The 15217-nt window shown below is 31.5% G+C and overlaps 3 protein-coding genes across 15 annotated transcripts in view; 2 read left to right on the top strand and 1 right to left on the bottom strand.

The window, feature by feature from the left end:
* LOC126916369 (GTPase-activating protein skywalker) overlaps positions 1 to 1050 on the top strand; it is a 40402-nt gene extending 39352 nt beyond the window's left edge. For all 6 annotated transcript variants that reach the window (XM_050722097.1, XM_050722098.1, XM_050722100.1 and 3 more), the window contains one exon: positions 383 to 1050. In XM_050722097.1, the coding sequence (XP_050578054.1) occupies positions 383 to 524 (142 nt within the window). In that variant the 3' untranslated portion in view covers positions 525 to 1050. The remainder of the gene's footprint in view (positions 1 to 382) is intronic.
* A 68-nt stretch (positions 1051 to 1118) lies between these two features.
* LOC126916373 (bcl-2-related ovarian killer protein-like) lies at positions 1119 to 11492 on the top strand. 3 transcript variants are annotated; one of them, XM_050722111.1, is made up of 5 exons: positions 1119 to 5384; positions 10148 to 10459; positions 10637 to 11027; positions 11102 to 11160; positions 11243 to 11492. In XM_050722111.1, the coding sequence occupies exons 2-5, from the start codon at positions 10193 to 10195 to the stop codon at positions 11375 to 11377; spliced, it is 852 nt and encodes a 283-aa protein (XP_050578068.1). In that variant the 5' UTR covers positions 1119 to 5384; positions 10148 to 10192; the 3' UTR covers positions 11378 to 11492. The 3 variants fall into 3 exon arrangements, with proteins under 3 accessions (XP_050578068.1, XP_050578067.1, XP_050578066.1); XM_050722110.1 differs by lacking the exon at positions 1119 to 5384 and adding an exon at positions 7375 to 8553; XM_050722109.1 differs by lacking the exon at positions 1119 to 5384 and adding an exon at positions 8616 to 9833.
* Positions 11493 to 11605: 113 nt separating this feature from the next.
* On the bottom strand, positions 11606 to 15208 carry LOC126916367 (intraflagellar transport protein 80 homolog). Of its 6 annotated transcripts, none has more exons than XM_050722093.1 (16): positions 15035 to 15208; positions 14799 to 14977; positions 14585 to 14695; positions 14329 to 14507; positions 14158 to 14247; positions 13943 to 14080; positions 13749 to 13873; positions 13427 to 13675; positions 13179 to 13342; positions 12909 to 13106; positions 12679 to 12829; positions 12434 to 12605; positions 12246 to 12368; positions 12032 to 12171; positions 11820 to 11958; positions 11606 to 11741 (listed from the first exon to the last, which is right to left on the bottom strand). In XM_050722093.1, exons 1-16 carry the CDS (start codon positions 15127 to 15129, stop codon positions 11625 to 11627), a joined length of 2370 nt encoding a protein of 789 aa, XP_050578050.1. In that variant the 5' UTR covers positions 15130 to 15208; the 3' UTR covers positions 11606 to 11624. The 6 variants fall into 6 exon arrangements, with proteins under 6 accessions (XP_050578050.1, XP_050578048.1, XP_050578051.1 ...); XM_050722094.1 differs by having other exon boundaries at positions 11608 to 11723; XM_050722091.1 differs by having other exon boundaries at positions 14799 to 15208.
* Between the last annotated feature and the right edge of the window lie 9 nt (positions 15209 to 15217).

The following is a 15217-nucleotide window of genomic DNA, read 5'->3' as shown; positions in this document are numbered from 1 at the left end:
ATATCCTTGAGGCGTAAAGTGTTAACCGTTTGGCTCCCAGGGGTCTTTGAAAAAACAGGATCGAAAAATCCCGAACAGCGCGATAGCGCTTGTCTTAATCGATTGCGAAGAGAAACAAACGACGCAATAGCGCTCGTCATATTTGTTATTTTATGAAATACGTTTATATTATTATATATGCGTACTATTAGTTTATAAATATCTCAAGGTTTGTTCAATAAAAATTATTGAGAAGATAACAATGAAATACAAAATACCGTCAGTCTTCCCTAGCGTTCAAATGTATTTGGACTTTTCGACACAAAATCTAAACAGTGCGATCGCGCTGCTTGAAACTTAAACGGTTAAATTGTTTTAAAAATGATTAATTTATTATTTTCAGAGACGGTCAAGCGATATGGATGGATGAAAATATAAGATTCGGTAAAACAGATCGGTGCTCTACATTCAATAATCCACCCCTTTGTGCCAGCGGCGATTTTGAGATTAGGGTACTAGAAGTATATGGATTTGCTGGTGCTTGAAAAGAAGACAGAATTTGGCACTACAACGTATCAGCTTATTTGATTCCCTACTGCCATTTAGCGACTCTCTTCTATACATATAGTGTCGTATACATTATATACAAGTATCTTCGTATCGTATATGTGCAAAATTATCGCGCTTTTCTAGTCGCGGTATTTGTGATGCATCTTCAGTCGTTTGCGGAATACTAGTATTATTATATGTGCATGTTTCATTGTTGAGACGCTCTAAGAGGTTCTGTACCGATTGAGATTACATAGATTTATCTCCTTCGTTTTATTACGCTTGTTTGTTCGATTATTTGTCTCGACGTTTACAACAATAAGACGATTTCTACGTTTATTGTGTCGCGAATTCTCTAGCAGGACATAGGATGATATGAAATGGTTGCTAACGCATGCGACATGGTGAACATCGACAATAATCAACGTTAAGTCATCTTTAGTTATGTTACAAATCTTGATATCTAACATGTACATATGTAAGAAATGATTAATTATTTACATGAATACTTAATATTCATTGGACCAGATGCTGTCAATATATATATATATATATTATATATATTATATATATATATATTATATATATTATATATATATATACACATATGCTGCAAATTAATTTAACGGAATCTATTGTTAATTTTGCAGTTTAACAACAATGCTCGTATACGTATATGTGTTAATGCCTTGCAATGTTTATTTACTTTAGTATTGTTACAACTAGCTTTAATGAATTGTTGGATGTAGGAGCGAGACAAACGAAGGAAAGAGTACTGTTTATATGTTACATATTGTGTCTGTCACGCGTTGATCGTATATGTGTATATATACACTACATACATATAATATGTATGTTAATCTCATATTAATTTCTTGTAAATATTATAAATAGTGCCCCTTGCGCAAGTAGACACACAAGCAACACAATTCATACACATTCATATATACATTAACTTTAGTCGATTCATTCCACACTGACATGAACGTGTGACGATGAAGGATGGAGTGCCTAGTCGTTTGTATTATACACGCATTTTCATTATTGTCAGATGAATCAACTAAATTTATTGTATGTACATTGACGAATATCGACCCAGCGTTGTAAGAAAGAAAACGAAGAAACATATTAATGGCAGGGGGCGAATGGTACTTTGAACAACGATAATGCCTTTTATTTTTTAGAGATGATTACGTTTGAAGAAAAGGGAACGAAAATATTGGTTAAATCGCGTGAAGATTGACCTGTTTTTTAGAGTGAAATACGAAAAGCCATAGTTTTCATGTAGTATATTAAGGATTTGTATATTTTATATAGAATCATGTCGATAGTAAGATAACAACTAGTACCAGATATTGAAACTATATATACAGAGGAACAGTACGATGATTCTTTCGATATACTTTGTCGATACACTCTTCGGGCATTCTGATGAAACGTACTAGCGTTACTATCGTTATTCTTTGTCTCTTTTTGTGATCAAATCTGTATCGATGTTGTACGATACATGATTAATTCTTAGAGTACCTGCTTCTTTGTTTAGTTTCTTGTTGTTACTTCTTTTTTCCTTTTTCCTCTTTATTTTTTTTTTTTTTTTTTTTTTTTTTTTGAATGAAAGGGAAAGATGAAGAGTGAAATTGAGCGTGCATGGAAAAACTGAAGGTGTCGATTTTAGATTCCTTGGTTGTGATGTAAAAGTGGCTGGTACCACTTTTGTCCGAGTGACAATACATAATTATAATGTTTGTGTAGGAGGATTATGTATCTTTCACCCCCCGTCATATTATCAACTGTAAAATAACGCAACAAACAACATGTGGAAAATGTGTGCGTTATTCTTGATATGGCTACGCGTTAAGGAGGAACACTCAAAAGCACTAGAAAAAAGGAGCCTAAGAAGAAACGTTTCGTACATCGGCTGAGTCACCTTTTTCAGTTTTACATTAATATAATCAATCACGTTAATTAGTTTTCTTACATCGACTCTTTATACAATCGTACGAGACGCAAATGCAAGAATGACCGAGCAACATAACAAAGAACAATCAACATATTATACACGATGATATTGAATTAAATTTTAAATATAATCAGTGTTATAATATCGAATTTAACTGCTGAATCGTTTTCTGATATTTGTCTAACATCAACGAGATAGTTCATAGTGGAACAAAATAATAACGAATCACGTTCACTTTCCAATGTTTTGTAAATCTACGATAGTACTCTCATGGTTCACACGAAGTTAGCGAAAGTAAAAGAGTACACTGCTGATCTCAACGAAAAGATACACTACAATAGGATAGCGTAAAAAATGTATGTGTTTTACATTACCAGAAATTTTATTACGCTATCAGAACGGAGTTGGGTTACTCAGTTTAAACGTAAGAGGTATCATATTGAAAGATACTCGAGTGTATTTAGGACGATTTATTATAATTTTAAAGATATATAGTTACATTTCTCAGAAATGTGAAACGTGAAGTTGGGGTTAGGTTGGGGTTCACGATTGGAAGAAAGAAATAAAGCAATCGATAGAATTTATGTGTCTTACAAACACAATGCGAGTAAAAGTGCATTTTTGTACAACACGTGAGAATAGTTGAAGAAAGGAGAATTTGTATAGAGTTTAGAGTGTATAGAGTTTCGTACAGTTAAATTATTGCATTATTAGTTTATATTTATACAATTCATATACAATCCATATGTTAATTGTTTAAATCAAAGTTTGGGTTTCTACATTACAGAGTCCTTTTTTTAACTATTCCAAGGTTGTTACCAGGAACGTTAAGGGTTGCAAATGCTGCTAGTACGATTATCTTTTTTTTCTTTTGTGAAATTATAGTCGCGTGATAACTGAATGAGTGAATATTTATTTATTGTGTATTCGTGGTCGAGAGAAAGGTAATAATAATGTGCAGACAATGGAAAGTATTATTATTCAAATTTTCTAACATAGCACAGCATAACATTAATTTACGTTAGTGAGTAATATATATATATATATATTATACATATGTATATATATATATATGCATATAAATATATTACAGATATACGTACATACATACATATATACATATATTCATATATAAATATAAATATGCCTATAAACGATGAGAAAAGAAAAATAAACGTAATTGAATGGAGTGTTTTCAAGCTTTCCGCAGTGTTGTTATATTATAAATATATATATATTATATTATATTATATTATATATTATATATATATATATATATAATGTAAGTTATACCGTTCCCGAAAAAGAAGATTGTTGCCTCTTGATGCTACTTTATCATATCATCGTTGTGAATAGAATATTGTTATACACGAATTTATCGTCCCACTTACTGTTCCTTCCATTTTGAGAAGGATATCTTACACACACACATGTGACATTCTTTATTATATAAATATACTGCATGTGACCCTAAAAAAGCCAACATGTAAAACTAAAGTATAAAGAAAAGTCTATTTAAAAGCATCCCATAATCCTATAAATTGTCATAAATGAGAAACAAATACAATTGCTTACGTTCGTACAGAAAAAATTACTATAATTTTGGACTATGAATTTTAATAATGTGTGATAATTTAACAAAATTTTCGGAACTTTGACAATCAAAAATAAAATAAAATCAATTGCACTTTGGAAAATTTATAGTAGCTGAAATAATTCTTTTAAAAGTAATGTCATATAAACAGTGTGCTATTTTAAAATTGAAAATAGTTATTACAAATTAATATTTTTATAAGTAATCGTTCAAAATTAACGTATGCAATGAAAGTTTAATGGTTTCCATTGTTAACACTTTCTAAAGCATCTATTTATATATTCTTTAGAAATATTTTACAAAATTTTCAACATCTTCAAATTTTTATATTAAAAATTCTTTGATGAGAAGATATAGGAAATTGTTCATTTTTAAAATTAGTCATTAAACTATTGTAATATGAAAATTTTTATCATATTCATAATTTAACACCAACCTTACCATATCCGGTCAAATGGCTGATATTAAAATTTAATTTAAAATTGTACATTCATTGTTATTTCTTTTGTTCATTCAATTTCATGTAAATTATTATACTAACAAAAATTGAGAAACTGATTAATCAGGTAATGTAAGAATTTAAAGTTCAGGTAAAGTTAGATGAACAAAAGAAATAACAATGAATATACAATTTTAAATTAAATTTTGAAACCGGTCATTTGACCGGACCTAGTAAGGTTAATATTAATAGTACATCCTTATATTTTTCAAGCACTATCACGATCAGAAAATGTGAGTCTAAATTTTCATTCATTACAGTGTTCTTACTATCTTAATTAAAAAGAGCAACTTGAAAAAATTATGAATTATTTCTGGATCATTTGATCAACGTGTATCCATTAATTGCAAATTAATCTCAAATTTTCTCAGAAATGTTTTTCGTACAGTGACTCAACCGTTGTACAGTGATGTAAGTAGGGATAACACTTGTACGGCGTTCACGCAACATCTTCAAGCTACATCATGTGTAGTTGAAAAGTCACCAGTATTGTTCGCGCTGTGTTCCCTACAATTTCGATGGTGCGTCGCGCGTTCCCCGTATCTTTCGATCATCTATAGCTTCTTTTTAAATTGTACAACAATCTAATTGACGTAAATAGATTCACGAATTCTAAAAAAGGGAAAAATATGAATTGTCTGTCATAAACAGCGTAAGCTTCTAATATAGTGTGTTCGATAAAGTAGTGATTAAATGTACAAACTACGAAAGTGTTTGGAACCGATTTCACACGTAAACTGTAATCGTACGAACAACCGTCAAGAAAAATAGCTATAAATCTCTGTACTTCGTTAACATTCAAGGTAACGATATATATAGCTTCTTGTTGAAACACTTGCAAATAATTAATTGTCAATAAAAATAAATAAATAAAATTTTATGTTAGCCAATAACGACAATGTAATGATATCTCTCTCTCGTGAAGAAATCATTTCTTCGAAATATATTTCGTAAGAATTACGAAAAATGAGTTTTTAACTAAAGTGTAATGCTTTTAATTTTTCAAAAGTTACACCGAATGTCAAGTATATCAAATACTTTATTTTTATATTTACAAAAAAATTGAAAAGCATCGTTTGTTAGTTATTCCAAGCGACAATAAAGAGATTATTTTTTGTATTACAAAACTGGCTTCAGTTTTTGGGAAATTTATAAAAGGAGGGGGGTACAGCCGTTACCTGAAGAACATGTAGCCCGCATCTTTTATTCGATGTCGTCTCGACCTATATTTTCGTACTGTTAGTTACACGTCGCCCTTTCAATTCCACACTTCCTCCTTTTTTTTTTCTCTCTACTCTTACGTCACCCATGAAATTTACCGGTAAACTTAATCAACGACATGATAAATTATGTAAATTTATGTAGGAAACAATCTATTTTCTAAATACGGTGTATTGTTGATAACTTAAGGATGGAAGACATCTATTAAAACATGTGAAAAGATACGTTTCAATATGTTAGTTATGTTTATGTAACGCTACAGTTGATTTAAAAGAAAATTCTAACTATATTCATGTAATATTGCTCAATATATTGATTTGTAATACTGATAATATATATATCGTTGAATTGTGATATTTTATCTTTTGTATCGTAATGTGTATGTGTAATAACTTCAAGTACTCAGTTAATTTTAATGTTTGAAGATAATTAGCTGTCTTCTTTCTCTTTCAAGAAATTACTCTCGTTTAGCGATAATATAATGCTAATATATACGGACGGCGCTATTTTTAATGATTTACTTGATCTATTAAGAATGACTTGTACACATATGCATGATGCATCACGTAACTAATATAGAAGAAATTTACAGACCCGGGGAAAATCATAATTTTTTAAATTAATAAAATACCAGGATTTATTATCAATCTGTTTTTAGGGGAAATTCTAATCATTTATTATAAACCTTTATAACTGTATCTATTTTAAAATGTATTAAAAATGTATCTATTTCTTGAAAAAATTCAGTCATACCTAAATCTCTTATCTCCTTTCTTTTTCCGAAGTTTAAAATATTGTGTCCTCTTTGAAAAGTTGTACTGTCTTTTCTTTATTATTATTTTCTTCTTTTTTTTTTTTTTTGTCGAAATCCAGTGTTATCAGTAAGTACGTTTGCAATAGTCCTTTCTTTTTAGCAATGGTTGCCATTCGTATTTTGTGAATGACACCGATGGTCTACGTGCTCAAAATACAAGATGTGTTCACGACAAAAAAGTTCAAAGAATTCGAATCGTTCAGCATATATCGCCACTCGGAATCGTACTTTCTCGGCATAAAGAATCACAAGGAACTCGCCTTCTCTCGATTCGTGATTTATACTCTTCATCGTCCTTCTTACATTTACGTTGTCTTTATCTGCACTGAAAAATTTATTGACTTGTTGTGGTTTGATTGTCTGCCGCAGTTGTCGATTCACCAATTACACTCAATTTGTTTGTAATTAAATTTAGTAAACTTTTCAGTTAGGCAATGTTTAAGATAATTAATTTGCGTGAATCATATGATTTAAATATCTTTCACTATGTTAACAAAGTTAATCGTTTGCAAATCTTTGGAATATTTACAATTACTTCGTAATAATTTTATCAATAATGTTAATGATTTAATCACCTTAAACATCAGCTGACTCGAAAATTTATTCCAATTGGCAAACGTTAATGAACTTTCTTATATTCGAGTTGAATCTTGTCAAACTTAAATTTTTGAATTTGAACATTTTTTGCACAAGGTTACTGTAAATAATTCACTTGTTGTTCCATTATTATTATCTTATCATCGAGGTTCAAATTGCAATGATAATATACGTGATAGAAAATATAAATATTTACGTATATACTTTTATGAGTACCAAGAAAATTAGCCTAAAATCTAATCGCAGGTGACGCAAAAATTTCTTGCAAATGTTTCACAATTTCGGTCACGTTCATGTCATCCATACGTGTCGTTTCCACGTAAAACTTTTCAAACACGATAAACGTTTTTTACGTTATATAATTAACATCTGGCTGTGTACTTTTGTTACTCATACGCTCAATTTTTCATAGAGATAATTTCTGATGACTTTCTCGCTTAAAACTGGAAATATCGATAAAACTTCTTTTCCACTAGTCTTTCACGTAATTAGGATTGCATCAAAATATATTTTAGCTATTTTCGTATACTTTGCTAAAAAGTTTACTTCAGAATCTATCCTTTTTTTTCCACTTTTTCTATCTTTTGACATAAATTCAGTTCTTATCATAATTAACGATTCTCGCGATAAATAATTGGCAATTAATTATGACTATGTCATATGAAATAATTAAAGAAACCGTAAAAACGATGTTAAATCTCTTCCGCTATCGTTCAAGTGTGTTTCTATGACCTAACTAATTGCTATCTTATGCAACTCGATGGTTCAATTAACCAGTTAATTCAATTTAGCTTTCGTCTAATTAAACACCCTATTTCACCATCTCTAACGAGAATGATCGGCTAATTAAAAGGATTTAATCTCAATTGGGTGACTAGAATGTACAGTTTTTACAATCAATTTATTTAATTAGAAATTAATAAATATCCGCAGTCAAGTCATTGGACATATGTTCGCCATTGTTTATTTTACGTTATTCATCCACTTTGACCATTCCAAGAATAATAACAATAACTTACGAGTTCGTTGGTTTCCAAAAAAAGCTAACGGGATCCGTTATATAAACATACAAAGCTGGCTTAATTAGCCATCGCGACACGGAAATAAGCCTTGGAAATTGATAAAACAAACGATTTAACACGCCGTCGCGCATTCTCCTCCAATGATAATCAACCGGTCAGCTACACCGTTGATAAGCGATAATTCAAAAACATATTACGCATATAATGTGTATGTGGAACGTGTTAGATGACAGTGAGTAATGAGGCAGTCGAGCGTTAATTACAATGAGACCAGACTTTCAATTGCGGGTCCAGAAGGAGGAGGAGGTCCTGCCAATGGTAAATTCATTCAGTTCATTCATTGCTGATGCGAGGATCAAATAAATTAAAAAGAAAATTCTTTCAACTCTTCGCTTCGATACGTACATAATCGTGCATTTCTTGTAGGGTCTATATGAACCGAAGTGAAAATTATATTCCAATAGACATTATTAAAATATACACAGTGACTTGAATTAATTTTCGGAAACATTTGTTTCTAATACATAGTTGACTGTTTTCTAATATATTAAAACAAATATTGTTGTTGCTATTTATTCAATATATACTTTTCCTAAATAAGAAAAAAGAAGCTAAATAATACTTAATTTCATGAGGTGTCTAAATATAATACAAGTTGCAATAACATGGAATTTAAAGAAATAGTAATATTAGTTTGTAAGTTTCATAAAGTTTCAAAGTTACGTTAAATTACAAGTTGCGAAAACAAGTGCAACGAAATTGCTAAACATAATGTTACGTAGGCTCTCAAAAGATAATCGGCCGGCTGGACATAGTTGATAATTGATAATTAACGAGCACCCAGACGAGACCAGCACAGACAATACGCAATTAGTTTTTCACATATTACCTATGTGACCTCTTACTATGCAAATAAAATGATTCTTTTATCGATTAGCTTATAATTATAAAGTCACTAAGACCGTTGCAAAAATCTATCAATCTTTAATTATCAAGTCTATTAATCGAACGGTTGATTTATTTACGAAGTTGTATAATTTTTTTAATGTAAAATCTATTAAAGAATAACTTCTCAGAACCGGTATTAATATCCGCATAATGTTATCATCGTATACAATACTCGATTGTGTTATAACTGAAAGATGACCTTAAACATGAGGCCAAACGAATACCTTAATTAGCGCGCTATTCTAATTAGGCTGACCAACGATTGAACGATCATGATTTTGCAGTTAGACGCGCGGATATCGTGCTAATTTAGAAATGGCACACACCGTGCCTAATTCCGCGCTAGTTAAGGAGGCAAATGATCGAATAAAAATGAATACATAATAGGCACACAATGAAAGTGTATCTTAGCGGCGCGGCACACAAAGCGCTGCGCAGCATGTCAAATAGCTGCGCTAAATAAGGCTGCCAGATAACAACTGTACTCGCCGGTGGAATAATAATTGTGTTACGATACCTGGCGTAAATGTACTATGGCATTTTGTAGTGGTAAAGACAAAAAATGCATCTGCGTGTCTCAAGATCATCATACAGGGACTGAAGATATTCATCGATGGACTTTGCCGTGTCTTTGTGACAATCAGGAAGAGGTTTCTGTAAAATTAAATTATCGTCTGAGCAAGTAGCTGTTGCATATTACCATTCATAAGTCTTATTATGTATCTTATTTGTGTATTAGTCTTATTATGTATCTTATGTATTAATCAATATGTAATTATTAAATATGAAATCGTATAGAAATTTGGTCCAAATAGATGTGGTTTACAACTGGAAAATAGTATAAATTAGAAATTGCCAAGAGGCTGAATGTTTAATTCTTTCTTCCGTAAAAGGAAAAAAGAGAACAACCTATCCTACGAGATAAGATGTCAAGTTTTTTTAACGATCATTAAAATTCTTTAAGCCTGAAAAGCCTGAATGGCAGGAACTCTCCACGGAGGATTCTTCAATGTCTGGGCTCGTCGGATCTTTACGTGGCTTGGAGGATAATAGTGGGAACACAGGGCAACCGTATCGCAGGCACAGCCTCGCTTTATCTCTCCACTCGAATTTGGCCGCTTTTCCGCTTCCTAACAATCAAGAAGCTTCGCCTTTTCACGTCGTCGATTCAGCACGAAGAAGATTCAGTAATGTCAGCGACGTTGTTTCCAGAAAGATTTCTCATACGATTCGATGGAGAACGGTTTCAGCTTCGATCGAGCTCACAGTATCACAGGTATTTACTTACGTACCACCATCTGTAACATTAATCTCTTAATGTAAGTTAAATTAGTAATATAGTTAAGTTGTTAATATGGATTGGGAATCCAAGTGATAAATTAAATCTTCTTCTGCAGTTAACAGGTTAATTAATAGCACAATAACAATTTACTTAATTAATGTATATGTGTAGGGATCGTCGTTATGTGCTCAATATATCCGAAATCGTTTAAAACGATCTGGAATTTTTCACCGAAAGCTGGGTCTGAAAAGAATGAGAAGCGCCATGTTGCTTCCTGGAGGTGCAATCGTTGGTGAAGTTTATCCAGAATTAGTATCAGTTGGAGCTGAACTAGAAAAGATGCATCCAAATTTGTTCAATCGTGTTGCACGACAAATCGGTTGTGGTAGTTTCTCATCAGAACAGTCTGCCAGCGAGGCCATTGCCGATATCTCCAGGGAAATGATCAGGAATGGAGAAATGACTTGGAGCAAAGTGATAGCCCTTTACGCGGTTGCTGGTGGTATTGCCGTAGATTGCGTACGTCAGGGTAAACCCGAGTATTTACCTGCTATACAGAGAGGTAGTTATTTTAAAGTTAAAATGCTATTCCTTTAATCTTGATCTCCTTACGCTTAAAAACATTTTTGATTTGAGGTATGACGGATGTATTAGAAGAAGACCTTGCAACATGGATACAAGCTAACGGTGGATGGGTAAGATGAAGTGCATTATATAAAGAAGATATAATACCCAAATGTTCTTTAAATTGAAAACAACATATATTTTTAATTTCAGTCGGCTTTAGCAACACGATACAGACCTGTTACAAAAGAAACAACGTGGTATTCACGAAAACTTATATTTTTATTTTTATTCACAGTCTTGCTCATTTTTATGATCTCCATATTTTTGAAATTTGTAGTTTTATAATACATATAATTACGTAATATAATTACATAAAAAGAGACATATACTACATAGTATTTAAATATAAATTCCCATTTATGTAAAATATTTGTATATTAAATTCCAAAAGTTAAACAAATCATCGTGACATGTATCTCATCAATGATTAAAAATTTTGTTTAACTGAAATATTTGGAAACACAGGTGCTTTGTACTTTATTTTTATATATTTTAATAAGTAATTTGTATAAAGAAAGATACTGTTACGCTTTCAAGTATCCATTTCTTGCTTCATTATTTCGTTTTTTTGTATTTCTGCTTCCGGTAATTCAATTTCGTCTCGCTTAAACGGAGCCTTTTCAGTAGCTTCCTGGTGAAAATTTTTTGTCTCACTGCTTGGTAAAAATATAAAAATTATGTGCAAAATATTCGATATTGTGCAATGTGATAAATTTGTTCAATTTACTTGCGTTTTTGCAACGTTTGCCATATATTCAAGAAAATTTTGATTCGTTTCTTTCTTATTGATTACTCGAAGATATTCTTTTCTTGCGTTCAATACCTCATCCAGTTGCTTTCTGTGTCTAATCGCTAATTCTAATGCTCTAAATCAATAATTAATACATTAAAAATAGCAATTTTTTTGAAAAATTGTTTTATAAATTTGAAAAATGGTACCTATTCCAATTATATATTTCAATGTTAATTCGTACAGCTTCCTCAGTTAATCCGTTTTGCAAAAGTATGCCTTCTGCAGTTAACAGATCTCCCGACAGAAGCGCCATTTCCGCTAATCTTTCTGTTTTATTTGGTAGACTCTAATTTCAAAGATTTAAGGTTATCGATTTATTTAGAAGATGAAATGATTTTAATCTCATGTTTTTATTATTACCTTTATATACTGAATATAATTGACTTTATCGTATCGCGAAATTGCTGCATACGCTTCTTCCGCAGCATCTAATTCTTTATTGTCAGTTGCCATAACAGCCATGCAAGTCCACAATACTTCATTCTATTCATAATCTTTGTGTCAAGAAATTTCGATTTATTCGAAAGAAGAGGATAGATATTAATTACCTGAGCAATTCGACAAAGAGACAGTGCTTCTTTCCATCTTTTGTTCAGTATATGTTGATGAAGACTAATAAAAAATGTATAAAAGGAAGAAGCCACTAATGCCCCATCACCACGTCGTATCATTACCATCCCATTATAGACATTAGCTACACTTGGCTGTTTACCAAACTCACTAAAAGCATTAATAAAACATGTATTGTTATTGAAAAATAACGAATCGCATTTTATACAATAGTGTTAAATACCTGCTTTCTTTATCGATCCTTGTTTTTCGTATAATCTTACGGTCGCTATAATGCACACAATTAGGACACAACCATACAGATAGTGTTGCATCCAACATCGCTGCTAAAACATTTGCATCAGTCGCCCATGCAATATCTTGCGCCATAGCGGCTAAACAAATAAAACGAACAAGTCTAAAGGTATTCCTAGCAAATTGTATAAATAAATCTTTTTTTTTAACACTGCATACCTATTTTACATACTCTACCAAAACCAGGGATTCGTATAGAAACTAGAAACAAATCTTTGTTTATATCGATTAATGCTACTTGTCGATCAGTTATTCCGCCAACATGATTCAACGCAACCCTTGTAATACTTTGAAGATGTGTGTAAGTCTGGTTTTCTGTTATAGGTTTATTGTAAGCCACTTCTAACACATGAAGAACTAAAAAATTTTGTAATAATCTTTATATATTTTTACTTCCTCTTTTTTATTTAAAAACTTGTTTTATCGTACGTTTTTCGTTACTTTGCGATCGTATGACTAAAGTATCAGAACATAGCGATACACAAGGTGGATAAAGTCGTTCCTGTGTTATTCCTTTCCATTTTGGAGTTCCTAATAAACGGCCTTGATAACTGTACAATGATACGCTATTCCATTCAACTAATAAAAAATGCCTTTAAAATAATACGTTTATAAATTATTTCGTTTTCTTTTAACCTCTTAATATTTTTTTAATGTATAAAATAATTAATATATACTTTTCTGCAAGAAGTACCGCTGATATACTAGTATTTTTTAAATCAAATATAGCGGGAGTATTCCAATTTGCTACCGAATAAACATGACACTGTGCTGGTGTAATTACAACTAAATAATCAAAACCAAATTCCAGCTGCACCACGCGATCCGATATCTCTAATGTTTCTCGTATTTCATTACCCACATTTCTGATTTCAATTACTTTTCTTTTGACCAATGTGGCTTCGTAATTATTCCATTCCAATCTTCTGTTTTCCGTTCATATGAAATACTCAAGTATGTATATATTTACATAATATTTTATTTTAATGATTTTTGTACCTGTCTATTATATGTCCTGTTGATACAGTTCCATTACTACAAGCCATAGCTACTTGTGTGCTATCACTTGACCAAGCAATACTGTATATACTTCCAGAATTTATTTTTTCTAATGAATGAGACCACTAAAAGTATATGCATATCAGTAAAAAAGAATACATAAATAAATAATAAAATATGTAATATGAACTAACTCCTGTTTTATCACAAAGTTTGATTGTGTTAAATGATCCAACAGCAAAGTAATCCCCAGAAAAGCTCCAGCTTACTGATGTAATAGGATAATCTCCTATGCTACTAGAAAATAGCTGAGTACCATTAGGATCCCATACCTTAAATGAACATTTAATTTCTCATTGATTCTTTCATTTGTATAATTAGATTTTTCTTTAAATTTTTCGTATTTTACCTTATATCTACAATCTTCCCCACCAGAAATTATCAATCCATGAGTATGACTCCAACATAAAACCAAAACCAAACCATCATGAGCCAATAACTGAAATAAGATTTTTCTTCAAATATTAGTTATTTCTTTAATTGTACAAATATCATATACATTTGTTGAATATTATTTAACCTTGCGAGGTTTGGAATTAGAGTTAAGCGACTGAAAAGTTAAGTGAGCTCCCTGAGAATATAATACTGTCGTACAATCTGAACTCCAGGCAGCAGATAGTATGGGAAACACACCTTTAACAACAACAGAGCGAAGCATGCCACTACGTGACCATACTTTTATCAAACCATCTTCACCAGCTAGCATTATAATAAATTAGAAATTAACCAAATAATAATTACTCCAATAACTACCTCATCTAAGATGTTTTAATTACCAGTCAAAAGTGCGGAGCCATCACTACTCCATCTGCCTACTGTCGTTGCTCCTTTATGAGCATCTATGCTCTTTTCTATACGTCCATTTTTATTAACTAAATGATATTTTCCTATGACAAAGATATCAAAGCCAAAACTAGTAATATTGAAAAATGAAGTTACAACCAAAATAGTACATTTTAGTATTACATCTTTAAGTATAAAAACAAATACCGTCGGCTGTAGTAATTAACAGAACATCTAACGATTGTTTTTTAGTAATTAGCGCCGCATAATTTGGTCGCGGATGCCACTGCATGTCGGTCGGATAAAAATCATTAGGAAATTCCGTAACAATGCTAGAATGTGCGGTCCCACCTTCCAAATGCCACGCTATTAATAAATGATCCTCTCTGAAAAGGTAATCACTTAGATTATTTATATTTTTTCTCGTAAATACAAAATCATACCCGCATGAATAAATCTCTTCCGTCGAGCTCCATGCTACACAAGTTACCAAACGCTTATGACCATTACGATTTTGTGCGGATATTTTAAATCTCATTTTATGCCTATCTGTCACCTTAACCCCTGTCTAAATGTACATGTAAAAACGTTTGTGGCTTCACGTAAAATTACTATGCACGTAACAT

The sequence above is a fragment of the Bombus affinis genome, chromosome 5 (genome assembly GCF_024516045.1).
Source record: "Bombus affinis isolate iyBomAffi1 chromosome 5, iyBomAffi1.2, whole genome shotgun sequence".
In the NCBI taxonomy this organism is placed as follows: Eukaryota; Metazoa; Arthropoda; class Insecta; order Hymenoptera; family Apidae; genus Bombus; species Bombus affinis.
This window is presented reverse-complemented; position numbering and strand designations above follow the sequence as displayed.